General features: G+C 36.6%; 1 protein-coding gene across 8 annotated transcripts in view; it reads right to left on the bottom strand.

Moving 5' to 3' along the window:
- Positions 1-1,341: 1,341 nt before the first annotated feature.
- The window catches only part of CHD9 (chromodomain helicase DNA binding protein 9), an 82,868-nt gene continuing 56,496 nt past the window's right edge, over positions 1,342-27,713 (bottom strand). For 6 of the 8 annotated variants that reach the window (XM_048958062.1, XM_048958059.1, XM_048958061.1 and 3 more), the window contains 27 exons: positions 27,137-27,313; positions 26,149-26,292; positions 25,446-25,701; positions 24,452-24,662; positions 23,034-23,229; positions 22,339-22,506; positions 21,586-21,765; positions 20,750-20,860; positions 19,867-20,063; positions 19,084-19,283; positions 18,424-18,583; positions 17,593-17,682; positions 16,453-16,556; positions 16,216-16,333; positions 15,528-15,585; positions 15,168-15,210; positions 14,790-15,009; positions 14,492-14,694; positions 13,330-14,238; positions 11,301-11,464; positions 10,791-11,063; positions 9,851-10,019; positions 8,868-9,007; positions 8,171-8,392; positions 7,460-7,588; positions 6,306-6,410; positions 1,342-4,799 (listed from right to left, as the gene is read on the bottom strand). In XM_048958062.1, coding sequence (XP_048814019.1) covers positions 3,936-4,799; positions 6,306-6,410; positions 7,460-7,588; positions 8,171-8,392; positions 8,868-9,007; positions 9,851-10,019; positions 10,791-11,063; positions 11,301-11,464; positions 13,330-14,238; positions 14,492-14,694; positions 14,790-15,009; positions 15,168-15,210; positions 15,528-15,585; positions 16,216-16,333; positions 16,453-16,556; positions 17,593-17,682; positions 18,424-18,583; positions 19,084-19,283; positions 19,867-20,063; positions 20,750-20,860; positions 21,586-21,765; positions 22,339-22,506; positions 23,034-23,229; positions 24,452-24,662; positions 25,446-25,701; positions 26,149-26,292; positions 27,137-27,313 — 5,811 coding nt within the window. In that variant the 3' untranslated portion in view covers positions 1,342-3,935. The remainder of the gene's footprint in view (positions 4,800-6,305; positions 6,411-7,459; positions 7,589-8,170; positions 8,393-8,867; positions 9,008-9,850; positions 10,020-10,790; positions 11,064-11,300; positions 11,465-13,329; positions 14,239-14,491; positions 14,695-14,789; positions 15,010-15,167; positions 15,211-15,527; positions 15,586-16,215; positions 16,334-16,452; positions 16,557-17,592; positions 17,683-18,423; positions 18,584-19,083; positions 19,284-19,866; positions 20,064-20,749; positions 20,861-21,585; positions 21,766-22,338; positions 22,507-23,033; positions 23,230-24,451; positions 24,663-25,445; positions 25,702-26,148; positions 26,293-27,136; positions 27,314-27,713) is intronic. The other 2 variants (XM_048958065.1, XM_048958064.1) reach the window with 2 other exon arrangements.

The raw sequence follows: 27,713 nt of genomic DNA, 5'->3' as shown, positions 1-27,713 counted from the left end.
TCCAAACTGAGATATTCACATTTACATATTTCTCAGTTTTGAGGCTTCACTCTACTTTATTTTATGGAAAAATTTCCCTAACCCTTTGTACTTATTTCAATTAGATGTTCTTAAAATACTGAGCTAAAAATAATCAAAATACCATTCATTGCTTCCAGCAGGCTAGAATTTCAGCAGTAATAAATATAATTTACTGACACCACTAAGTTATAATACATTTCAACACCCTTCCTTTATGTAAATAGTTATGACTTCAAATGATAGCTCAAACATTGCTAAAATCTAGAATTACTATTATTAACTAAAAGCTAGGAAAAGCTCTCTTCAGTAAGAAGTTCCCATTTACTACTCACAAATTTGATCTAATTAAGCAACAGAAATTTAACAGGCTCGATCATCTCTTTCTTCTCAAAGGCTTATGCAGAAACTTCCTACTTGTACCACAGGAGAAAAAGCTGCACAAACCCTAAGAAGTTAACAAAGCAAACATACATATCTGTTAGGATGGCTGCCTCTGCACTAGTACTTACAGATATATACACACAGCTAAATAAATCACTAAATAAATCATATATATTTAAATCTGTGACAGTTGTCTGATAGACCTGCTAAAAACAAATGAAAAAACAATTTTGTTAGGTGTTCTGCAGGGCTTTTAAGGAGAACATAAATGAGGAAGAACATAAGAACAGGGCACATATACACACGTGCATTTTTATCACCTGCATGCAAATTTGAGAAAGGAAGGACTTATAAAGAAACACGTGAGAAGGATACCACAATTGAGGCGCAATGATGTACTGAAAACAACAGCAGATAATGACAACCAGGAGATAATCTGCATTCGGGGGAAGCATCCACACCCTGTATGAAATAAATGACAAACAGTAAGTGCTGTGCCCAAACTTAGATTCAATAAACATGTAAAAAAGTAAAGCAGATTTTTGAAAATAAAAACACAAAAAGGAAGTCCACTTCCAGAATGCTTACCCTGGAACATTACATGCATCATTATTTCATATCAAGTCAGCATTCTACCAGAACCATGACTGTACACTACTCCCTCGCCACAACTACCCAAGAGCTGCAGCATCAGCTCCTTTTGCTTCTAAGACAACAGAATTTACAGGAAATTGATTGAAACTGATTCCCAGAAAAGATACTCAAAGTAAAACATATTGTTTTGCAGAAAAATAGACATCCTAGGCTTGACTTTCTTAAGGTCTTGAGAGTAACTTCTGTTCTAGACCTTAACACCGAAACTTAACTTTAGCTGCTCAAAGATGCATATCTAATCCTTACACAGCATTATTTTTTACATATTGAGGCTGACATCATGGGTAGTCAAAGAATATGTTTAATAAAAAATAATTAAACTTCCATTTGCTCTATAGAACATCATAGAAAGTAATTCAATAAATTACAAATGACTTTTTAAGACGCTTGTTCAACTACAGAAAGCAAATTCAGACTACACAGAACACAACTGGCAAATATTGCAAATGTCCAAAAGAAAAACTGGACTAAGACTTGGATCATGAAGCTTGAAACAAGGGATAGAAATACAAGGCAATACAGCTAAGGTTCTTTTAGTAACTACCAACACACACTTTATCATCACCTTGGATATCCTTTTAATCTTAACTTCAGTATTAGTGTAATTCTACTGAGGTTTCCTTATAACCCTTAACTTTATACAACCGTTTTTGCATATAGTCTAGCTGACAGTGGGACATTTTTCCCCTTCTGGTTCAAACTGATGAAAAATAAACCCAATATATTATGTTCAAGTCTACACCAGCCTTCATTACTTGGAACTATAATTGCCTTATTACATAGAAAGAATCACTAGAATGGTAACCAAACTCACTTGAGCATAATTAGGAAAATACTTTATTTCATAAATCTGATATAAATTAGGTTTTAGCCACAAGATTTAAGATTTCTTTTGTGGGGTAAGGGTGGAAGTGATGGTATTGTTGATGTGCTCCATCAGCAAACTAAGTTAACAACTGTTTGTAAAACTTTGGCTATTTCATAGATCATCCTAGTTAAATAAAAGTGCTATATTACAAAGGGCAAAGTATTAAATATGCAATACTTTTTTTTTTCCCCCACAATGAAGAATTGCTACCCCCTTCTCTTGGCAGTTTTGAATTTTCACTATTGCTAAGACACTGCATGAAGGGCCAAAAATCAGAATGCTATTTGGGAAAATACGTAACCAGCACAATCCAAATGGTACTTGTAAAATTGTGTATTACATGTAACACTGCTTCTAATCGTGGGGTTATTTCGCACATACAAACTTAGATTTCATTGGTAAAGTTCTTGGTAGAAAAAAAAAAACAAACAACACAGTTGTTTTACTGTACAAGCAAGCAACAGAACTATATCAAAATATACAGTTTTGCTTTTATTTTTAAAGTTATCCCTTTGTAAAGCTTTTTCAATGACTCCTACTAGTACCTGTATCTGTTTTCTCTTAACACTTGCCTGTTCTTGGATCGCAAATGCTGTAACAAGGGTCAATTGAAATCTCAGTCAGTTCAGAACTTCTGCAAATGTGAATCTGGGCCTCTACTGTGTCACAGTAATAGCAGCTTAAAAAGAAGGAGGAATCAGATCACACATCAAATATTAGACAGATTTTATATAGTAAAGGGTTTTAAGGTTTTGGACTCAAACAGATGCCTTATGCCCTGTTACTGTGGTTTCTAGGAATAATTTGTCTTCCTTACTATTCAAAGTGCTTTTTTTTTTTAGTGGGTAACTCAGCATAACATATGAAGTGATATCCCAATAATGATTTGGGGTAATATTTAATATTTAGTCAGATTTAAATCTGCAGAGAAGTTTAAACTCAAAAGGAGTTCAAAACTATCTATACTTAATTTACCATTATTAACTGGTAACTCCAGGAGGTTTTATGACATAAAACACAAATAGAAATCTACACAAACAAAGCAAACAAACAATTTTTACATGAAGTATGCAGTGTTGAAAGGTCTTTTCAGTGGCACTTATGACAGTTTGCCTCTTCTGAGTCTTGGGGCAACTACTCCTCATTTTGGGACTTCTAATTCTGCAGAGGGAGCCCAAAACTTTGCAAGGTGTAAACTAAATAGATCTACATGGTGCCAAGTAGCATGAGATAAGACCATTTTTGGTTTGATTTCCCCTTACTGCTGTCAAAGAGAACAGGTCACAGTGAGGGGAAAAAAACCCCACTAACAGTCCTATCTCAACTCAGATTTTAACATGATATACAAGATGTCTTTAGAAAACAAAACAAAACCTGAAAACAAGTAATAGAAACCAATGTAAACTTCCTAAACTAACTCAGCTGAGGTAACAGGTAGCCAGTTTAATTGGCTGATTGGGAAAAATTTATCTTCTTTTAAACACACTTGTACCTGAATTGGAAACAGCAGTGCATCACAACACTAGAGCATTTTCATGTAATTAAAGCAATGGATGGTGATGTAGATTCTACAGCTTTCATGACATTCATTAGCTGCCCAAATTATTGCTGAGTTTTGATCTGTAAATTATAAGTGTCAAGGAGGCTGTAAAACTATATTCAAATTAAATCAATAATATGCATAAAGTATTCTGTGTTCACTGCAAATATATTAAATATACAGCTCTTTCTTGAGCATTATTTTCATAAAATTAACCCCCCAACAAAATTATAATGCCTTTTGTTGTAATTTTACACCATTGTGTATTTGATAGTACATACAAGTTCAGAAACTTATGAACTTCAGGAAATATTACATGCAAAACGTCTCTGAAAGCAGTTTGCACTTCTAAACAAATACTGAAATGTTCGGTCAGTAAATCATTGATGCACTCAACACTGGGTTATTTACAATGAAATAATTAAAGAATAAATTCAAAATCAGTTCATAATTTAAGTGCAGAGTCTGGGGTCAGTCTTCATCACTAGAATCTGAATCTTCAGATGAAGACGATGTACTATCAGATCCAGATGAAGCATCTGCTTTCTCTGAACCTTCATCTGTGCTGTTTTCATTGTGAGAGCTTGGCTCTGTTCCCCCTTTGTCTTCCTGATCTCTAACCCGAGAATTTTCCTCCTTTTCTTCCGTAGGCTTGGCTGAGCCTGTGTCATTACTTTCACTGTTCTGTACATCAAAAATATTAGACTGAGACAAAGCTGGGATATGAAGATTAAGGCCTGGAGTGAGAAGCATCCCTGGATAAAGTATGTTGGACAAAAGTAATGGGTTAAGAGAGAGAGGATTGGCAGCTGCAGCAGCAGAGGATGTTGAAGGAGAGCTTGAAACAGAGTTTTCACCACCAGTATCTGCATTTTGGTCTTCTGTCCTTTCTTTCTTTATATCCGCCTCTTTCAAATCACTTCCCTTTTTATCCTCTGAAATAGATTCTGTAGACTTTGTCAGAAGTCCTCCCATGCCCAGCAAGTTTGGTAATCCAGCCATCCCTGACAGCAGCATGGGGAACATGGCAGCCATGTTCTTAGCTTCTCCTCCAGTAGTTAAGCCAGCTGGCATTCCCATCAATCCTGCCGTTACTTGCAGTGACTGCAGGTTTTGCAGGTTTTGTTGTAAGGCCTGAAGACTAGACAGATCCACTCCTGGAAGCAATCCATTGGTGAGCAGAGGGTTCACTGATACACTTGCAGCAGTGGCAGCAGCTGCAGCTGCTGTTGCCTTAGCAATCTCACTTTTGGGGCGCCTTCCCCTCCGGCTTACTTCTTCCCGCACAACAGGCCCGGTGAGAATACGCTCAAACATACCTTCTGGAAGAAACCCCTGCAAGAGATGCAGTGTGAATTTTTAGTAATTTGAAAGCGTAAGGTTGTCGAAGTTAAAGAAAAACAGCCCACAAAAACCAAGCACATGCTACGTGTCAAAGAATTTTCTTGTGGTTAGCAAAGCAGCTTCATCTCTGGACTGGGATTGGAGGTGGCTCTGTGCTACCACCAACATTTAAAGTCCCGGTTCAACAGTGGGAAGAAAGGAGGCACCTTTTCAGACACACTGCTTACTCAACACCTGAGGATTACGTCCAGATCAAATCACATATAGCTAATCAGAGGAGCAGTCTTAGGTTAAGATCTAAAGCGTGGCATTGCTTTGCAGTCGGATCACGTTCCAATCATCTCTTTTGCCACTGCTTCATTAAAAAAGTGCTTGTTGCTGCTTAATGTCTTCATACTTCACCTTATCCGTTAACCCAAGAATGAACAATAGAGACTCAAGTGCAATTCTATTAAAATGAAATTCAGATAGCTTCTTTTTTAGGATTTCATAGTATTTACCTCACCTCCGTATGCCCTCCTTATGTAAGCACTGCATAAACATGTATTATTTCCTCTGTAGCAGTTTTCCATATTTGTCCCTAACAATTGATTGAAAATGAAAAATGAATACGGTAACAGATTTGTTTATATGTCTATGGTTGCATGGCCTAAGACTTAACATTCAGCTGCACAGTTATTTGACCTAGGCAAACATGCAGAAATTCTGTCCGTAAATGCACACATTTCTGTAAGCTCTATGTTAACCATGGTCTGAATGTAACACTGTGCATGTACAAATATGCATAGGAGGTCATATCTGCCTACAAACCTGAGACACTTAGATGCACTTTTTTCAAGCATCTGGGAAAAAGCCACTCACTGAATACATCTTGCTACTAGCGAGAAACTTGGGTAGGACAACCAAGCAGTGTGCTGCTCTTACCACTAACCACTGATAATCCATACAGAAGGAATGCGTGGCCAAAACTGAAGTTGTTGTACAGACCTACTCCTAACAGCATGTTCACATATTAACCTTGGTTCCTCCTACTGGAATCCCAGCATTAGTTTCTAGCTAATAATACAATCTCTAGGAAGAGTGAAATGCTAAGAAGGAAATAGCTGTATGGTGATATTAATTTCTTAAAAGCAAACCAACTAAAAAGTGAAAGTACATATTTAAAATCAGATTTATCTTCTTGTCTCTAAGAATAAGAAAATATTCTGTGAGCCAAACACCGTTCTTACAACTTTCAAAGTAACCTTTAAAAGATTAAAATGTCACAGCATTATAGCACCTTGAACTAAATCTCTGATCTCTAATTTAGGGTTAACAGTTACTGTCCCTTCTCTTCCTCCTACTCACAGCTGTGCCAGCACACCATTCTCGGGAGCCAAGGTGGCTGAAAAAAGCTAACACTGACTCATACTCCACATTTAACAGAATTTAATATCAGAAGTGAAAGCCTTGCCTTCCCCCACCATGTCACAAATATCTCATTCTGCAAATACTCACAGACTGTTTTACAATTTCTCCCCATTCAGGAGCCACTCCATACTCTGGATTTTCTTTCAAGAACCTGCACAAATCCTTCAGAGGGGGAGCAAATGCACCCCCCACCTGGGAAACAGAAGACGGAAGTCAGTAAATGCTTCTCTTTTGAAAAGGAAGAAAGGCAAGAATCCTAACTGACATTGTTTTGTTTTTCACTTTTTACATAAAATGGCATACACAGTCTTAATTAAAATTATCAATGCAGCATTTAATTGATTTCTGTTGGTTTATGCAAAGTAGAGTTTTGAAGATTTTGGTGATGCAGACAAGTTGGGGGCAGCTTATAACTGAGGAAACTGAGAATAAAAACATAACAGAGAGGAAGTGTTTCACCTAAGGTGTGGAAATCTATTAGAACAAAAAGCCAGCATGAAAACAGGCTCTTACAGCAAGCTAAGATCAAATCTCTCATTTATTCATCATCAACTTTGAAGACTCCTCAGGGCATAGCTTACTATAGAAAAGTCAAGTGTCTATTTTTCAAGAGACTAGCTCCTGTACAGGATCCTTCTCAGAGCAACTATCTCAATGCACTGAAGAGATTAAAGACTCCAATTCTGCCTCTCCTCCCTCTACAGGTGCCAAAGCTTCTGACCTTAACAGCAGCATAAAAAACAAACTGCTTTTCTTGCAACTACTCTCTAAGAGAAAAACAAGCCAGCTGCATAACAGGAGAAAATGCTCCAGATGTCAATGCAATACCTCAAAGACTCTCACTGGATTGCTCCTCTAGGATTACCATTGACATTCAAAGATACCATCCCATATGTTTTTCTGCATTTCTTCCATAAACAGCAATGTTCTATATGCTTTTCTTGAATATGGCCTTTCAGCCTTCCTGAAATCCTATTTTCAAATGAATTATGCCATTCCCAAACTTCAATCACCTATTTGAAAACCTATATTAAGCACCTGACTTTCTATCCTCCACTGTTAAGATTTTAGACAAAAATCCCCTTCCTGCTTCCATGCTGCCCTCCTTGTATTGCAAGAAAGCTGTACACAAAACCTCTTACTTGTACGCAGTATTACACTTGCTAAAATATTAGGAGTTTGTCATTTCAGGTAACTTTTCATTTGGAAGACATATGAATGGAAACAGTTAATATGAATACCTTTCTTGCATTTCTTCTATTTATGAGCTGGACACGTTCTTCACCAGTCAAACTATTAACATCTAGTTTATTAGGGTTTCGACAACGGTGTCGTTTTTGTTTGGGCCTCCCTTCATGCAGCTGCATCCTCTGTTATAAAGCAATTAAAAAGTCAATTATTTTTCTGATATAGTTGCTTTTAAAACAGTACAGTTCTTTCAGAAATATTTTTCTGTTTCAGAGCTTTGTCCAACAGAGAATGTCATAAATAATACTTCCTTGTGTTCTGTGCCACATTAACCAAGTTTTAATTAAGAAATAACATGAGAAAGTCATACTCACAACATCACTATCGTACCATTGTAATGTAGGTAATGAGATTCTTCAAACAAATAATCTTTCGTATCACTATGCTGTAATGTTATTTTTCAGCTCCTATAATTTCTACTTAACTAATCATTTTCACTACAATAGGAGGCTTCTTAGATATTTTTGAAATCCTATGTAAAACTAGACAAGGATCAAATCTTCGCTTAGTGTTACCTTTCTTAGCAATTATATCTGTAATGTATTTGGCAAAAATCAAATTGCTCAAGAAAAAAAAAACAACCTTCTCCTTCCTAATCAATACAAAAGAGCAAATGAAGAATAATTCCATGCAAAATGCATTATCAACTTAAATACATTTTATGTGATACATTTTGCTATTAGTTGATCTGAGAGTATACTCACAGGAATACAAGCTCCTAAATCTTCAACATAGCCAGGATGTTCCTTCAGCCACCTTTCTAAATCCTTCCTTTTGGGAGCATCATCACCTGCCAGCCTCGTTCCATCTTTTAGGTTAATAACAGGAACTGGACTCTCTGCATCAAGCATGCCTTGAGACTGCGTGTAATTGAGTGCTGGGCTTATTCCAGCAGCAACCTGACACGAGTTAATACCTGGATTTACCTGGAGAAATTCAAAACATGGCTCTAAATGTTCCACAGAAAACAATCACAATTACTTCATTTACGATACAATGAAGGCCAGCATCCTGCAGATCATTAAACACAACCTGAAGAACTCAGAAAAACTAAACATGCACATGAAGATAGCTCCCTTTAAGTCCCTATAAGACCAGATCCTGTCACAGGAAAGGATGTAAAAAGTGTTGCTATGCCATACACTGAGTTTCTAATAATATGCTGCTAATTACAGCTTAACAATACTATTTTAAAAAAGATTATTGTTACTTGCTATTTGTTTTACATTTAGTAAAACTCCACCAATTCTTACTTGTGTAGCAATAGACAAAATTCACAACAATTTCAGAAAAAAACAGTTGAGAAAAAAACCTTTTTGTTGAATGTTGACAGTTACGTGCAGTTCAGGAATTAACAGCTATCTGGATCTTATTTTTGGATAAAGATTTAACTTTACTTACATGATTGGGCTGCTTATTTCTGTTTACAAAGAGAACATCAACTCCTTCCACGTTCTTCCTTCTCCCTCTTCTCTTTTTGAGTACAGGTTGACTATCAACTATCACTCCATTGGCGCTGGCTGTTAAGTGACTGGAAGTACCTAACCAAATTACACAGCAAAATTTATGTCAGATGCTTAAATTATTTATAATAATGAGCGTATTTGAATAATGAAAGAAAATGAAATTGATACAGTACTAGGGCAGATAATTTCTGCATGTAATATATAAAAAACTACAAATAGAAGGATGATATTTTTAGAGACTTTCCGTACGCATATGTAATGCTAACTCAATGAATTACAGCCATTTGATCAGCATCTGACCTAAAGGAAAAACCCAGCACAAATGCTACAAATATTTTAATCCAAATTTTAACTGCTCGATTCAAGCTCATTTTACACTGACAGTGTCAACTTACTGTTGCTTATTATGAAAATAACTTCTGAATGTTTGGCTGTAAGCCAAATAACTTGTTTCAGACTACTGCCTTCAACTTTTTCATTACATGAGACACAAGAAATCATATGAAGAGTGCAAAACAAATAACAGAGGCATAAGCCTGGAACTTTACAGCTTCACTTCCAAACTAGACACAGTATGTTCTGACTAATTGATCACTTACAGCACACAGTGACGTGCTTTACAGTACTTAAGGTCTTCTTACAGGAGGACTTATTATACATAATGGCATCCTTCAACTAAATGAACGTCACAAAAACTGACTGTGAAAGTACTTGTGGTCCAATTCCATGCTCCAACTTAGGTGCCTAGACTCCCTAACAACCTGCACACAATTGCTCTACACTGTAGTTTTGAATACATTTCACAGCCAGCATCTCTCTCCACTGCCTATACATGCAGATCAACAGAAGAGCAGAAAACAGAAGATTTATTACTAATCCTTATGCCCTTCTGACATTCTGGGAATTCACAGTACATACCTGATTCAGGAAGCGATTTTGGGAAGTTGACAAGGCTGGTTTCTGAAGCATTCTGGAGATCACGTAGCCGCGCCAGGTATTGCTGCTGTCCCAGTGCACCCTCCTCGCTTTCAAATGGCCTTTTCTGAGACAGTCCCTGCTTCTGAAAAGTCAATTTCAAACCACCTTCCTGTTAAATAAATCCCAGGGTTAGAAGCGTCTCTTCTGAAGCAGAAATGACTACTTCATAATGAGGATTCTCACATACAAATGCTTACACCGGAGGAGCTGAGGAAGAAGAAAAGCCATATACCAGGCCTTAAAACTAGTCCTACTTTTCCTCCACATGATGGAAGCTGACCAGAAACTTCATGGAATTGCCTATAAATTTTAGGTTACCTGCCCACTTAACTGAAAAAATGCAGATGCTGAACTCTCTAAATAAGCATCAAATTCAATTACAAGGGGACGTTTCTTGTATTATGTGCTATCAACAGGTCACAAAATACAGGTTTAAAAAAAAATGTTTGAAGCATCTAGCCTACATTTTAAAGTGCAAAATTTACCTGTAAACATCCATGAAAAATAGAAAGTGCTTGCTGAATAGGATATGCTGAAATGTTAAAAAAAAAAAAAAAAAAGGCAAAAAGCAGAAATATTGTTCATATATTATTATTATTTTTTTTTTTTAAATGGCATAAAACAGGCTGGCTGAGGAAGCAGAATTTTAATTCAATTCAGAGAGAAGAATAATGAAAATTTCCCTCCAGAGGTTTTGAAAACTGAAAAGAAAAAAAAACTGAAAAAACCCCAAATACTCAATGCCCAGAAAAAGCAGACCCAAATACCCACAAACAAGTGTGTGAAGGAAGTGAGAGTAAGAGCAGGCAGCCACTTGCAGGTAAAGCATGCCGCACACCACAATCGCAATCAGGTCCTAGGGCAATAAAAATAAACATACGTCATTGATTTTCACTGTAAACTCCTTTTCTCGTACATGCTTCTTCACCTTTGACATCTGTGGTGACTGATCATATTCTTCCTTAACAGCTGCAAGAGGGGGTGTTGGTGCACCGGGCTCACTGTAATCTGTAGCTGCACCTGGACTATCCAGAAGTTTGGTTGTGTAGAAAGATGCCACTGTATTGCTGTCATAGTTCCTTCTTGCTGAAGGCCATTTACCCTTCAGCACTGTTTGACAAATACTATCAAGCCGGTTAATCATAACTCGATCCTAAAAAAGAGAGAAAGCATTTTTACAAGAGTAATGCAAACTAGAGATCAAACTCCACAGATTTTGACTATTCAAAAACAGCTCGAAAGAGCACAATAATGCTCAAATGAAAATCCGCTCCCCCCTCCAGTTATCTTCCCACAGCTTCTGTGATACGGTTTTATCATACTCAACTGAAGAGTGGTGTGACAGCCCACCTTCCCCTATATGCTTCATTTTCAAATATGATAAACTTGCCTTTGGCCAGTAAGATGCAGCCAGCATGTATCCACCTTGTAGGAGGTAAGTGGAATTTGGTGTCCCGTTATTCATCTGGAAACTGTCTTGCGTCTCATCGTGTGTTGTACTCAGAGAAGCTACACTCTCTTCATCATATGCTTTTATATGAGGGGTTCCTTCTGCTAAATAAAACCACCAGTATAACTTCATATTGGAAGTTAAAAAAAACACTCATAGTAAGAAGCTCAGGTGAACAACACGTAAAACAAGGTTCAGAGAAAGACCAAACATAATTATACTCAACAACTGGTGAGTTGAGTAGGACTGCTGATACTTGTCCAAGCATATGCACTTCCTACATATTTCTGTTAACTTTTTGAGAACATAAAAATGAAAATGGGCACACTACAGAATAAGTTGAAAGGCAGTCCTTACTTACTGTACTGTATTTCAATTGCAAGCGAGAATCAGATTGAACAGAAAGATGTCTACGACAAGAATGTGGCAAATCTGTTGGGATACTAGTTATAAAAGTGCCCTCATTTCTGTTATTGGATGTAACACTAGATGCTCTACTTTACACATCCTGAAAACTGCCTCTGCAGAATTGAATCACTTTAATCACAGACATTTTTTCCCTTAGTAACTTTCCAGTATGTCCACAGACTTCATTTAAATTCGCATAATTATTTTTCTTCTTCCTCCATCCAGACAATGCAAGCTTCACTTGACATGGGAAAACAGCTGAACTGAATGAGGGTGCTTCCAGAAAAGGTAAATACTAACCCTGCAAAAAGAGCAGGAGTGTTGAGGGACAAGTCTACAGAACTCAAATTTGTCCTTTGGAATGGCAATGTATCAAATCGTGTTTGTTTGTTTTTTTAAACTCTCTCTTAAAGTATGTTTCCAATATAGAAAATAAGCCAAAGGTTCCATGACCATCATAGAATATTATGCCACAAAACCTGGCTTAAAACAAGTTCAGATGAAACTGAGAAAAGTTTTCCCACATTTTCCAATCTCTTCAATTCCAATTTGCAATAAAATAACCAAAATAAAAGGAAGGCTGATTTACAAGATTTTGCAATCTGAAGATTGCATGATTGCTTGCTTAAACAGACTGAGTTGGCAGAAAGTGAGACTAATATTTTGACTTGCAGCACATGTTTTAGTATTCACCATTTAGAAATAGCTATGTCATTTACTCCTTCCTTTTCTCTCACTGTTTTTAAATTTCATACAACTGTTCCCTCTGAATACAACCTTCCACTGCTACAGGCAGCACCTTCATCATTTTGTCTAAGTGTCACTTGCCCAAGAATCATTTTCCCAACAACTAAACTCTAAGGTTTCCATCTGTGATTTCCTCAAACATAAGGATCCATCTAACCGCACAACATCATTTTGCCTGAGCTACCAGGAAAAAAGTAGCGTATTTACTTCATACTGTAATGCCATGCCTAACTTTGTTCTCTTTACTTTCCTATTACCGTTTGTTATCACAGGGTAGAGAAAGCTTTTCACATTCTAATTTTGAACATGGCAAGAGTACAGCTTGTAGCATCTCTAGAAGTAATGTGTTAAATTGTAGATTTTCAGCATAAGTACACTGCTTGGCTACATCCAACTTACAAGAAAATATAGCTTACATCACTCTTTAACTTGTACAGAATTATTGCAGATTTCCTAGAGTCACAATGAGGGAGCTACAGAGACAGGTAAGCAAGAGTGGAAAAACAACAACAGGGAAACCGAAAGAATCTCTGCATTAAGCAAGAAAGAGAAACAGTAGCAGGGAACATACACAAAATACACTTCCAGAAAACACTGGCCATTCAACTCTCCTCCCATACGTGAGCCACATGCACTGTATGCTGGTGTAGTTAACTGGTCAACAAAGCTGAACTACCTCAATCCAAGGCACCGAATAAGAAATAAAATACTGATCTGAAATTCTTTAGCTCACTTGAATTTTTTTGGACCTTTTCCATAACAAGTCAACCTGTTCAGTTTGAAAATCATACTTCAGAAATAAGACTACACATACCACGTTTTTGTGCCTCCTCTTCATCACTATCACTCTCTTCAGACGATGACGATGATGACGACGACGATGATGAGGATGAAGACGATGAGGATGAAGATGCTGAAGAACAAGATGAAGATGACGAAGAACTAGAGCCTGATCGAGAGTGTGAACAAGATGAGGAAGATGAAGAGGATGAAGAAGATGACCTGGAAGAACAGGATGATCTATCTGAGTCAGAGTCTGAGTCAGAGCTAGAGTCTGATCCTCTTTTGCTGACTCTCTGTTTTTTGGAAGCTGGGTTTGGAGTTAGAGGCTCTGTCCTTGCTGCAACCATGCGCCTGTCTGTTTCAATCTTCATGCTAGGTTTGTGTTCTGTATTTTGTACTGGTGCGCCATTTTTTGGACTCAGAGGCTCAGATTTCATTACTGTCTGCGTCTCCTCTGTAGACATAGATTCCTCTTCAGATGACTGAGCATCCTCTTTCAGATTTTCAGTTTTAACTTTCATGTCCTCAGGAGTATTCACTTTAGCATCTGGCAATCTTGACTGAGGTGTAAGAGGAGAAGCAGATAATGCCATCTGATACTGATGTAAGAGTGGAGTAGAAGTCCTTGACAGTGCCACTTTGTTCTGACTATAGTTCCTCTGCGCAGACATAAATGAGAGCTCAGGATCACGAAGAATATGATAATCTGTCCTGCTCACCCCATGTTTAGCAGCTCCAATAAGTAAATCCCTGTCATGAGTCCCACATTCCCACCAGACAGGTAAGTCTGGGTTTGGCTGACATAGCTTTAGTCGTTCAAACAACTGTGGATGTCTAAGAGCCTGTTCTCGCACCTTCCTTAGAAGCTCAATGCGATACAAAGTCCGAGAGGCACGCTCCTCTGTAATTGGCTGGATAAAAATGCTTGGGTCTACCAGTTCTATAATAAAGCAAAACAAAGATGAGAATCTGGCCAAAAAAACCCAAAGAAATACAACCACAAATCAACACCACAAGTACATGGCTTAAGTAACTTGATATACTGCTCTTTGTAAGCTTTCAGTTTTACAGTTCACTTAAGATCTTTCCCTATTTTCTTTTCCTCCATTTTTATTCTGGAACATGTGATTTCAAGGTAAACACTAGCAACAGAAATTGAAGAGAAAACTAAAGATACAAAAGCACACACCCACCTTCTTTTGAGGGGAGACGACAGACTCTCCTGCACATTGACATAAATGCATACAGGTATTTCTCTAAGCTCTCATCAGTTTTCTTATGCAGCCTAGCCATAGCTCTGAATTTGGTCCAATCAAACCGTCCCCGTTCAGGATCAAATACCACTCCAAATGTGGACACAACTCTGTAGAAGTCAGCTTCTTCCCTTCTTGTCCACCTTTACCAGCAAGGAAAAAAGTAAATACTGTAATTTTCTTCACCGTATCATTCAGTTAGCAGCTATTATTTCTTCTAACTGTGTAACGCATATACCTTTGCTGTCTTTCTATTTTGGCAGCCATCTTTGGATTTAGAGTAACTTCTTCATACGGAGGCTGCATCATACTAGTTTGTACTGGGAATGCTGGCTGGATCTGCTGGGCCTGCCTATTTTTGCTTGTTCTTTGATAAGCTGTTATCAAGCGGCGAAGACGTGTTGTTAAGGCAGACTGAGTTGGCCAATAGATTTTGTCACCTTCCATCATTTGCCCATCTATAGTAAAACAGAGTGGCAGGAGAAAGAAAAAAATTAATTGTTGCTGTTGCCTATGGTTCTACAGTAGGCAATCTAAATACACTTTAGCTAAAAGCCAAGGGAATTAAAAAGCAATTAAAAATTAAGTGTAGATATTTCAAGTTGTGTCTATTTACCTCCATCTGCTATTACTAGATCACCTGGGGATGAAACATCATCCTGTAGAAAAACAAAAGCAAAATAAAGTAAAAAACGTATACGTCCCCAGGGATTTTGATAATTGTCCACAAAAGGTTCATTCTAACAAATATGACAAAGAACAACAGTAACGTGCATTTTGGTTAAATGGCTAACGAGGCACACAACACAATTCTACAAGAATTTTCTCCTGTTCTCCATGCCCAAATATAGAGAAACAGGAAGTAAGGCTTGTGAATTCAGACAAATATAGAAAAACGTACTGATTTGCTCAAAAAAAGGTGGAAATGTTACATCCTAATGTGTTAAAAGGAGCTATTAATAGATGCCTACTATACCTCTATGTCATCTTTAAACATTGCTGGTGCTGGTTTATACTCTGGATCTTCGACGTCCCTGTTAAAATTTCAAGAGAAAAGAAACTATTTTAATATTTTGAAAAGCTTACACTCTTTCAGTCACAAACAAAACTCATTTAAATTTAGTTACACACACTGTGTTAAATCTTTTATTTGAAGCAAGGAAAACATTCCACAGAACTTTGACTTGAAACCTGCTTCCTCTCTCATAAGTTATTCCTTATGAGTACAGTTGCTAGTATCACTGATTAAGCAAGGAACAAAGGAAGGTCTCCCTTCCTGCACTGATCAGTAGTACTCAAATGGATCTACTGGGGTCACTGGTTAACAGCACAAAAATACTACACCAAGCCAATCAACCTGAAATAGATCTGTAATACTCTGCCTCTGAAAGCTTTTGAACTTCACAACCTAATGGATATTTCTGTTTCAGCAGCACAAAGCACAGTCCTTTCAACACCTGGTTGCTATATTTTTCCTTAACTGTGAAATTCCCAATTTAAATAGTTCAGTTATGGTTTTCTTAAGTCTGCTCAATGTAGTATTCTTCAGAACAATGACACCAAACTAGTATAAAGCCAGCTAAGAAGAGAATGATGACACACAAATTCAGTCTCTGTTACGTTACGGACTCAAAGCATTCATGCCCAGTTTGAAGTACCCCTACCCATCAATATAATCATTTGCTCTCTGCTCAGCAGCAACTGCTTTATCATCTGGCTTGCCAACCCTTTCCAAGAAGCACAGTGCCGGGTCTGCTCTGATCGTGTTGTATTTTTCATAACCTATAAATGAAAAAAAGGCAAAAATTCAATTTTTAAAGTGGACTATAAAAAAAAACGATAACAGCCATTTGTATTTGGGGGAGGAGGGGAGTACACATGCAGTCATTCGTGTTACTGACCATGTTTAAAAACTCCAATTAGAAGGGATTTGTCTGCCTCTGCATCCCACCACTCAGCAGGAACTTCAGAGTGATCTGGCTCAGGGACCCAAACATCAATTTCACTATGGAGATTCACCAACAGCACCAACATCAGTAAAATTCAGAGGGAGCAACACATTTATTTCTTTTTCTTCTTTGGAATTTGTATGCTATACAGGGTTTTCAGACTACCTTCTTCAAATACACATAACACATTCCATGTCCAACAAACTAATTCAAAGGTTTTGAAGACTGTAAAGATTCTCAGGATTGAAAAGTTAAATTTTTGATTTCACTTTGGTATTTAAAAGCAACTAAGAGTTAACAAATGTAAGGCCATGCTGCTACGAGGTACATACAATATTGCTATACTGTGTAGCTCAGCTTTAAAAATTGTTTTGGTAACCTAAAGAAACTGAGGAATGCATTTCTTCACTTCTATAATCAATAAAAACAGTAACACAAGACACATAGTTTGGTAATTTATATTTGACAGAGACCAGTAAGAGAGAAAGAGTATTGAGACAGAAACAACATATCATAATTTTTCTCTGAATATTCTGCCAACTTTGGGTTGGCAGTTTGAGTTTACAAAACTTGAAGCCAAAAATTATCTGCTTCTGTGTTCAATGGGATGAGACAGACTTCTTTGTGAATACTTATAACAGCTTTCTGAGTCAAATTAAAACTTTATATCCACCACAAATTCTTGAAGTTTTGAGTGCAAGAATTCCCAGGCAGAAGTACTTCCACAATTAAATAAAAAATAACAACGAAATATGCAGCACTTAACCAGAAGTGTGCAGAAAGATGCAAGGAAAAACCCACCAGTTAGCACGTAAGGTATATAATTTCATCTTTCACTTACTTTTTCAGCCTATTTTATTTTAATAGTACTATACATTGATAGGTTTCCCATTTCATAGTAGTCAAGACTTCTCCACATTGAGTAGATACAAACTGTTTTGTGGACAGAGCAAATGAAAGCACTTCTCCCAGAGCCTAAATACACAAATATTTCCTCACAACTACTCTTATTTAGATCTGGAAAGACTTCATTTTCATTTCATAAGTTTACACTTAAAATGAACAAGCAAAAAAAGCCTCCATATAGCTCACCTGGCATCAGTTCCATCAAACACTTTTTGAAATTCATTACCAATCACTTCTTGTTTTAAGTAATACAGCATTCTTACTCGAAGCAAGACTCTAAAGGGAAAAAAAAAGAAACATGTATTAGTACTCTAAAAGGGTTTTTTTTTGTTGTTTTGTCTTTTTTTAAATAACACCGCAAAACTTTCAAACACTTCCTTCAGTTAGGAGAGGAGACAAGCTCCAGTTCCTCCACCTTGCACTTCTTTATTGCTGGTGTTTCGTTACAAAAAACAAACCAAAACAAAGAACCTTTCATCAAGCAGAATACCCCTCACTTGCTTCATAAAATACTGTTAAGAACAAAAACAATATTTCCCTTTTCCTATTCAGAAGATTCCCTTAGAAATATTTCACTGAGCTGACAATAAACATCTTTCATATTCCTTTTCATTCCTCCTCACTTAGGAATTTAATTAATGTGGCTTCTCCTTGTTTTATCTCATCTACATATCTACAGCTACAATCTTCATATCTACAGCTATGAAGTTTGCAAGCAGAGTATGACAAGTTTTCTTATAGAGTATTCCTTTACCTAAAATAAGCTCATTCATTGTTACTAGTCAAGCAAGCCAGCTCACATTCTCAGCAGCCTAGCCCCTCGCCATTGAAATATATGTATTTTTTTTAAAGGAAAACAGAATTATTTAAACATGAACACCTAATCTAATAAACACCATAAAAATTTGTTTCTTCATAGCAAAACAAGGAGCATCTTGAAGTTGAAGACAATGACAAGAAGAAAAAATCTGCACATAAAGAACAAAAAAAACCATTCACACTTCAACTGCTGCTTACTTGTTGCAGTGGTGTTTTATGTGCTTTTTGTATCCTTCATCTTGCAACAGATGTTCTGGATTGTACTTTCGAAGCCATTCTGCTTTGTGTATATCAAAAGTGCTAGCCTGGGTCTTCACTTTTTTTCCTTTTCTTCCTCTAGGCACAGGTGCTGACAGGCCTGTATAATTTAAAACATGATACAGTAACAGCAATAGGTAGGCACAGAGCTCCTGTGACAGTTACTGTTACTAAATCCTGCTGCAATACTGTGACCTGCAACACAGAGAATACACTATCCTCACAGCATCTCAATAGGAGGCATTTCCTCTTTGTTTCTTGTCTGAGAGCATCTCTCAAATACATTTCAGAAACTCAAGACAAACAAGGAGTGGGGGAAATAATCTGTTGTCAACTACAATGACAAAGAGCAGGTTCTTATAAATTGAAATGAAAAGAAAGCTTACACACAGTATACCAACCCATTTGGCACTTTGATTTGCCATCAAAACCAAAGCAAAGCAGAAGTGAAACTTCTTTTTCCATCAATTGATGTAGGTATCTGGAGTAAGTTCTGTACATTTCAAGCAGCACACTTTCAGGCAGCATTTTTAGCTTTGATTACAGCAGTATTCAGAGGTAAGTGTACGTGAAGCTATTTAACTGCAAAAAATACCTTACCAAGATGATTCTGCAACTCTCGTGTTTGCCCATCTTCTGTTGGAGTAATCAGATCCCATATAAAACTTTTTATTTTCTCATCCCCTCTGTAGTGAACAAGACAATAGGCCAAGAGAGCTCGGCAAATTATCTCCACATCCTGTTCATTTAGCTGTCTCTTGAAGCGACCATGTGATAAAATCTCTCTCCATCGACCCCACCTAGTCCAAAGAAAAACACACAGTAGCACTTAAAATTCATACACTACAGAAGCCTGCAGGCTTATTTTTTGAAAAGGAAAGCAAAAAATCCTAGAGGAATTCCACTTTTTTCTTCTGTTTAACTTACTGAGTGGAAATATGAAAGAAGTGTCCCCAACAAACTGTTTGAAATTGCTCTAAACAAAATTAGTCTGCTTAGAAGAAAAAAATATAGTTTTAGTCTCATTTATCACAGTCATTTATCTTTCCGAAGGGGTGGGAATGGGTGAGGGGGTGGGTGAGAGAAGACCTAAGATTTTATTTACAAAACTAACACATGACTTAAGTACACTAGAAATGACTGGTTAGATTTTCAGTTCCTATTCAAACTTCATTGAAATGCAAGACTTAGAACTTTTGCAAACATCGTAAATCTTAAAATGCTCAGGATCACATCAGACAGTAAGGAGGCTATATACAAAGTGAATATGCACACACATTTATTAACCAGTCAAGATCTATGCCAGTGTAAGTCACTCCATAAATATAAGCACCTTCTAAAATGATTATTGTTTCCCAGAACAAAGAATGCTATATGCCATACCCATAGACCAGTAGGTTTTTCTCCACCCGAAAGCACTCCGTTCTTCCATATCCGTTGGAACGGTCACAAGGCCTGCGGAGTTTGGGCTTATCCTCCCCCTCGCTCTCCACTTCAGACAATTCAGCCAGTTCGTCTTTCGTAGCACTGAAGGGCCTTGTTTGTTTTCTAATTCGTGGGGTATCAATAACCAGGCTGTTCTGTAAAATTTCAAGCAAATCTCATTAGAGAAACAGTTGGTAAGTTTTGCTTAAGTAGGTGAATTTACTTTAAAAATGAACAGTCTCTAAAGTTACAAATAGGTCTTTTGCACATCATTGAAGATATCTGTGTATAGCACATATAATATTTTGTGGTATTTAAGATAACAACAATAAAAAGTTTAGTACCATGATGCCAGCATGCTGCTTACAAACCATACTCAATACCTCCTCTGAGCTTAATACTTACACTACATGTTACCCTCTATCAGTAAAAAAAGGTCAACAAAACCTTTATGGAACTGACTGCATGGCAATGTCTTCAAGCATTAGTCACAGCAAAGACATTATGCCTTTCACTGAGCTATTTTCCAGATTCCAGAACGAGCTTCACAGTCAGAAAAGAAAATAATCAGAATAATTACATCTTCTAATTGTTTTCAGAACTTAAAAAAATAAATATATATATAATATATCAGAAATGCCCAAAGTCTTTTGGGACAACAGGGAGCTAGGAAATTACTGAAGTTATTGGTGGTTGATTTCCTATGCAGAAACTAACCACCACAGAAACAAATTCACATCGAAGTATTAAAAAAAGACGCACACCAAAAATTCTGCATTGCTAACTAAGAATTAAACAGCAAGGACATACTTGAAAAAAACTGCAATATGACAGTACTTACTCGGCCACTGATAGCATCTATATCTATTTCTGCTTTTTTGGCCCATTTCTGCCAGAAGTTGGGATCATCTAGAGAAATATCAGTCCTGTTTCCAGATGCAACAAAGCTAGCCTGCAAAACATTAAACTCAATCTTACTAGCAGCATACATGAGCATACATGAGAAGTCTGTAGGGTTTGAACGCCCCAGTACTGAGAAGACTGCGTAACTTTATTCCTACAAAACCTCCTGAGTTGCTGTTAAGCTTTTAGAAGTTACTTAACAGTGCGAAGTAACTCAAAAGTTCTCCTCCCCCTTAATTTTTTCAATTCTGACCTATAATGAATGAGAAAAATCGAATGAACTTTTTGGTACTACCGGGAGAGAAGAACATTAAGCAGCAAGATTATTCTGCTTCTAAGTTTGAATTTAAATTACTCGAATGGAAAAAAGTAGAATCTTTTGAAGAGGCTTATCAGCATTTGGGGATTTAATCTCATGCAAAATTACTCGCTTGAGGGAAATTTCAAATGATTATTTAAACTACCAACAATCAAAGCATGAGAGCATGGAATACGCCACGTTTCAGAAGGTCTTAAAAAAACTAACACCCTGCTTTTAGGAAAAAAGATTCTTTTTTCCAACTCTTGTGATGAAAAGATAGAGATGATCACATTCCCCTAATTGGTTCTTTAGGTTTTTACTTAATCCATGATTAGCAAGATACAAGAGATCCTAAATAACACATTTTTATGTATGAACTACACACATTTTTAAAACTGTTTTCTGTCTGCCCTTTTCTTTTTCCTAACACGTACAGAACTATATTGTCAAAGACCAACTTGCTGCTTCCATACCTTGGCAAATGTGGAGCCCCTTCCTTCTGATTCAATTGTGATAGTTTTGGTACGCCGCTGCAAAATTTGGTCGATGTCTTCCTCACAGAATTTGGAGCCCTCATCTTCTTCATCCATAATGGCACCATATGCACCTCTTCGAAGCAAGTCTTCTATTTCTTTTTTAGAGAGTTGTTGGATCTGCATAAATAAAACACGTGTTGAAAAGCCTAGGAAAATCCCCCCAAAGTGATATTTATTTCTTCTTCATTGCAATGCTTCTGCAACCTAGCTACAGCTTTTATATTCTAAATTAAATATCTAAATTATTAATCATTAACAGGTAAGTCTAGTTAACAGCTGAAATACTTTGCTATGTATTTATTTTTACATGCACCTGTCTCTGGTTGTAGCTATACTCAATACTGTGATGAACAGAAGGTTTCAAACCTACCCTTTTAAACCAGATACAACTCATCTTATTGGAGATCCACATATTAATGCAGGGAGACAAAGGGATACAAACAGACACTTTTCCCATTGTATTAACTTAGTCATTATTTACCTCATAACTTAAGAGGCAAGAAATAGGGAAAGACTTTCCAGAATAACCACTACAACACTTATAAGTCATATCAACTATTTTTAGTCATATTAAAAAGGACGGCAGAGAGGCAGGCAGTAGAAAAATGCCAACTTCTATGATTTACAGTAGGCCCCACGTGACTACAAAAATTTTTTTTTTTAATTTTTTTAGAAAACAAGTCTACATACACCACCAACACTGTTTTCTCTTCCACTCATACTCTGTAAGACAGCCTTATCCAGTCCCAATTTCAGACTTGCTCTGTCAAACATCTCTCTTTCATACGAGTTACGAGTTATCAGTCTGTAGACCTTCACTGCTTTGTTCTGACCAATCCTGTGACAACGGGCTTGAGCCTTTTGAAGGAAAGGTAAAGAGCAGTAAGAAATTAGACTATTTAAGAATAAAAAACACTATTTAAGAATAGCATAAGATTCAAGAAGTTTATCATGTTCGAGCATAATCTTAAAAATAACAGTACAAGCTTAGAAAGAAGTCAAGTGACCATTTACTTAAATTCCTAAACTTGATTTGCTGCTTTGCCATACACCATAATTAATTTCTATATTACTCAGTATATGCAGAATCCAAATCTAGTGCTGTCTTGGTTTTCATGTCATCAAAATCTTTATGAACTCAGACACTGTTGTGCTGTACATGTAAAAGAGTAGTCAGTTTAAAAGAGAAAGTCAGGACCAGATGAAGTCATCTGGGTTTCATCTGTGTAGGCAGAAAGCACTCGTCAGTAAACATTAAACACGTGCCTTAAGAACACTTCAATGTTTAAAAATGATGCAGGTTCGAAATAAAGACTGAATACTCCAAGAGATCAAATTCATATCAACCAAGTTTGACTCCGCAGGTCAATGTTCAATGCATTTACCTGCAGATCATTTTGAGGATTCCAGTCTGAATCAAAAATTATGCATGTATCTGCTGCAGTCAAATTAATCCCCAAACCACCAGCTCTGGTGCACAGAAGGAACACAAAGCGATCGGAATCTGGTTTGCTGAACCGGTCAATTGCAGCTTGCCTGAGGTTGCCTCGTACTCGTCCATCAATTCGTTCATATAAGTATCTGGAAATTGTCATACAAATGGAAAATTGCAAAAATTTGTGTAATTTAAAGAGTAGAACAGATCTCCTGCCTGCATATTTATTTTTACAGTGAATAAAAGTCATGAGCTAACTTTTATTATCAGAAGTCAGAATGGAGCTTGCCTATTTGTACTACTAACACACATCAGGAAGCTCTAACATCAAATATTTAAGAAAAGTTCTTTGTTCATCAGAGCAATTATCTGACAACACATACCTTTAGACATGTATTACCATGGCATTTAGTTTGCACTACAAACTGGAGGCCAACACATATATTTAGAAGTTTTTCATGTGCTATTTCTGAATCACTGCTTGTGGTACAGAAGCAGGCAGTGTACTTTTGTATTATATACCAAATTGTCTGATCTTGATAGGGGTAACTGAGTAACCTTTACAAAGAAGTACTTGGTGAGCTGTCATTCAACAAACCACACATGGATTTTGTCAAGAGCAGGAGAAATAGAACAAAAAGAACTTCACAGTACCTCTCGCTGCCTTTTATCAAGGCATCAATGAATTTATGACTTCCTCAACTAAAAGTGGCAAAATTAGAAGCCTGAGGTAAAAATACCACTTCTCTTATCTTTAATAATTAGGAAGACTCCAATAAAACTTCAGATATCAAATAAAACGCCCCTGTCTTGCTTAAAAAACGGAGTAAGTACCTTCCACAAATTGTAAATGGAGGCTGAACACGTATCAACTAGTCAAAAAGCTTTACAACCATTTTTCTTCTAATCAGGCATAAAATGGGACAGCAGATAATCTACAGGACCACAGGCTATGTGGCAGGCAGCCATCTCCTACAGTCATTAATTCTGCTAAATATGAAGTCTTACCCGCTAACATTTCTAATCAAACAGTAGCATAAAGCAAGTTTCAGTTTCTGTGGATTTCAGAAGATTGTACTTCTAGATATGATATACTAGTCTAGATCTAGTTATATTAGAAAAGAAAAAGGAATCATTTCATGCTGTATTGTTAAATATTACTATAAAGTTAAGAGTAGTATATTAAACACAAATATAAAATACAAAATACCAAATGCTAGCTCAGTTCAAGTAAATAGCCTTATGAAACCAAACCACAGAATCACAGATTACCTACAGTTAACACAGAAATACTGCTTTTGGTATGCTGTTTCCCATAACATCCAAAAATACTGAGACCAATAAACTACACAGTATGCACAGTATTACCTTTTATGTATGAGGTAATCCTCCAAAATATCCAGGCAGCGCACCATTTGAGAGAAGATAAGGACCTTGTGGCCTCCTGCTTTCATTTTTGGAAGAAGTTTATCAATAAGAACCAGTTTACCAGCAGACTGGATCATTGCTTGTAGATGGAAGTCTGGAGCAGTTGGGCTGTAAGTTTCTTTAAATTCTCCAAGGATTTTCTCTTCAGCACCTATCAAAGAGTACCTCTTAGTACCTACAGGCATAAGCTACAGAAATCTGTTCACATACATATAAGAATAAACTACCAAAAAACCCACAACAATGCCTCTATATACTCTATATAGCCCTGGTTAGCCACTGCTGGAGACATAATAGGTCTGGATGGACCTGATGTCTATTAAGAGCATCTATTTCTATGCTTTTTGAAGTCTTACACTCCTAAGTAGAACAACACTGTAAAAAAGAACCATCTAAAACTGAGTATCTCTAAATTGCAAAGTGAAAAATACAACTTGTTCAGTGTTGGATAAGAAAGTCATTTAAAAAGCCCTTTTTACAGCTGAGATATTTCAAATAAGACACGAGTCTTGAGTGGTATTTTGAAGACCTTTTCTGAAGTCCCAATCTGACTGAAAGCACAGTAAAATTTCTAAGAAGTTCAGATGCATTTTCTTGCAAGTAGGAAAAAGATAAGTGAGAAAAGCACCAAAAACTGACACAGATGATACAATCTGTAAAAGAATATTTTTTTAATAAGTTCACTCTTGATGCTGTTCTTAATGCTGCTTTCAAAGAGGTATAACATTTCCATATCATAATCAATTATAAGTATCTTGGGAAACCATACAAAAAAAGTTCACATTTCAGGTCTCAAACACACAACTGCCTTACACTTTGCCTAATGTCTGTCAAAAATGTTTCCACCTCATCCGACAGCTCTTAAGTAGTTTAAATCAAGTACAGAAATTCAAATTCAAGAACTGAATTCCATTTTGATTTCTCATGTACTTACCTTTGATGAGATAAGGATGATTACAACATTTTCTGAGTTCCATCATAGTGTTAACCAAATTTGGTACGTTTGCTTGCCCAGCTCCTTTAGATAAGAAAGCAAAATTTTTCTCCAAGATTGCTCGATAGTATTTCTTCTGAATATTAGTTAGTTCTACTTCAATTATAGTCTCTTCCTTAGGAGCCAGCTTTTTTTCTACATCTTCTTTTAATCGCCTGAGCATCATGGGTTTCAGGATAGCTTGTAATTTCTGAACCTGAGTGAAACAAAAGTTTTTTGGACACACAACTTGTAGTTAAATACAAAAAAATTTTAAACTTACACTGCTTTTTATTTCCATCCCTACATAAAATGTTTTCCAGGTATGATGTCATCTTATTTTTAACCTCAGATTACTAAAGAAATGTTTGGCACACTTCAAAAGCATCATGCCTACAAACTGCCTATGAAGCCAGAAAATCTCAGGTTTTATTCTTCTCCCTATTCACTTGCTATATTTACAAAATCTATCCAAAAAAGGTGAAAATAACTTAAATTTTGCAATTTAGACTCCGCTTTAAAATTTATCAGAGTATTGTTCCAAGTAATGTCAGTTTCTAACTATTGCTAATGCATTAATGGTTAATATACAAACTAACAGTTTCTCCTACAAGTCACATGCTCAAATACTCAAGCTCAAGATGAACTAATTCAACGTGCAAACCTGCTCCTCTGTTTTAAGGTCTCCAAATTCTTGCATGAATGTTGATTCAGCAGGAAAACGCAATGGTTCAAGAAAATGAAGAAGACTAAACAACTCTTCTACTGTGTTCTGCAGTGGTGTACCAGTTAACAGCACTTTATGTTCCTACAAAAGGAAACAAAAATTACATGAATTACATGCAAACGCTTGCTACGAAGTTATCATGTCTGAGTGTCATAACCTGACATTAGCAGCTCTGTATTTTACTAAACACTAAATACAGAGATAGATGGATTAGTAGTAGATGAATAGTAAGTATTTTCAACCAGCTTTTCTTTAAATCTTGTCTTCCTTCATCCATAATGAATAAATGAATGCTTCAACTTGGCCCACGATTTTCATACAAATATAATCGCCCTCTCTGCACACTGAGAAAAATAAACACTAAACATATATCAGAAAGCAAAATAACTTCTGACAACACATAGCGATGAGCAGATCAAAATAAGTCAAGTTTGGAGAAAAGAACAATCCAAACCCAGTCATGGAGCACCTTGTAGCAATGCTCCAAAAATCCTAAGACTCACAGCAGTAGTTGCTTTTTGTAAAGCTCCCAGAGTATCAAGCAAAATCCAAACTGCAGGATTAGATAATAAGCCTGCCTTAGCAAATTCCAGGAGTTGCTTAGCACTATTTTAAGATTAAGGAGACCATATTAAAGGAAGCCTTCATGGTAATCAGAACAGGCTTCAGAACAGTATCATCACAAATAGATTCTGCTTACAGTTAAAGCTGAGCATTCTTTTTTTTTTTACCCGTCAAAACCACACAACCATCAGGTCTCAATAGCACATACATTTGAAAAGACTTTCAGGAACCTGCCTCTTCACAGAAAGACTGCTTAAAAAGTCTTTTCTGACAGGTAAACAATCTTGTGATTTATCATATTCTGCATCATTTTACAGAAAACAAGTGGAATTAAACAACAGAAGTGAAAAGCAGTACTCACAAGGTTCATTAATTTTAGTCCTTCTAACAGTTTGCAGTTTCTGTTTTTCAGTCTGTGGGCTTCATCAATAATAACACATCGCCACTCAATTGCATTTAGCTCTGGACAGCCACCAAGAATCATTTCAAACGTTGTGATAATGGCTTGGAATCTGTAGGTACCTCGAACAATACGTCCCTAGAGATTCATCAATGCAAAATTTGTTATGTTACATTGAATCAAGTCAATTTAAAGATCTTGTTGACATTTTACTCTAAGCTGGATACCAGATTTTATATTATAACTTAGCTTGTCAGCCTAGGCTGACGTTAACTGCGCAGATCTTGTATCTACATAACATCAATAGGAATTCAGTATTATCTAACCAACAGTATTTTCTAACCACTTATGAATTTCTAATAGTTTCAGAGGATGCATGTAGATAATACGACATTTTTAATCCTGTAAAAATCTGAAAGGCTGACAGAAAAAAATGAGTCAACCCATCAAAATGTGACAGCAATATGACAGTTAGCACTCACACAGTTATGTACGAAAAAATGTCAGCTGACAGCTAAACAAACACTTCTAACCTAGC

This window comes from Lagopus muta, chromosome 12, assembly GCF_023343835.1.
Source record: "Lagopus muta isolate bLagMut1 chromosome 12, bLagMut1 primary, whole genome shotgun sequence".
Lineage (NCBI taxonomy): Eukaryota > Metazoa > Chordata > Aves > Galliformes > Phasianidae > Lagopus > Lagopus muta.
The sequence above is the reverse complement of the archived record's forward strand: the minus strand, read 5'-3'. Positions and strand labels throughout refer to the sequence as shown.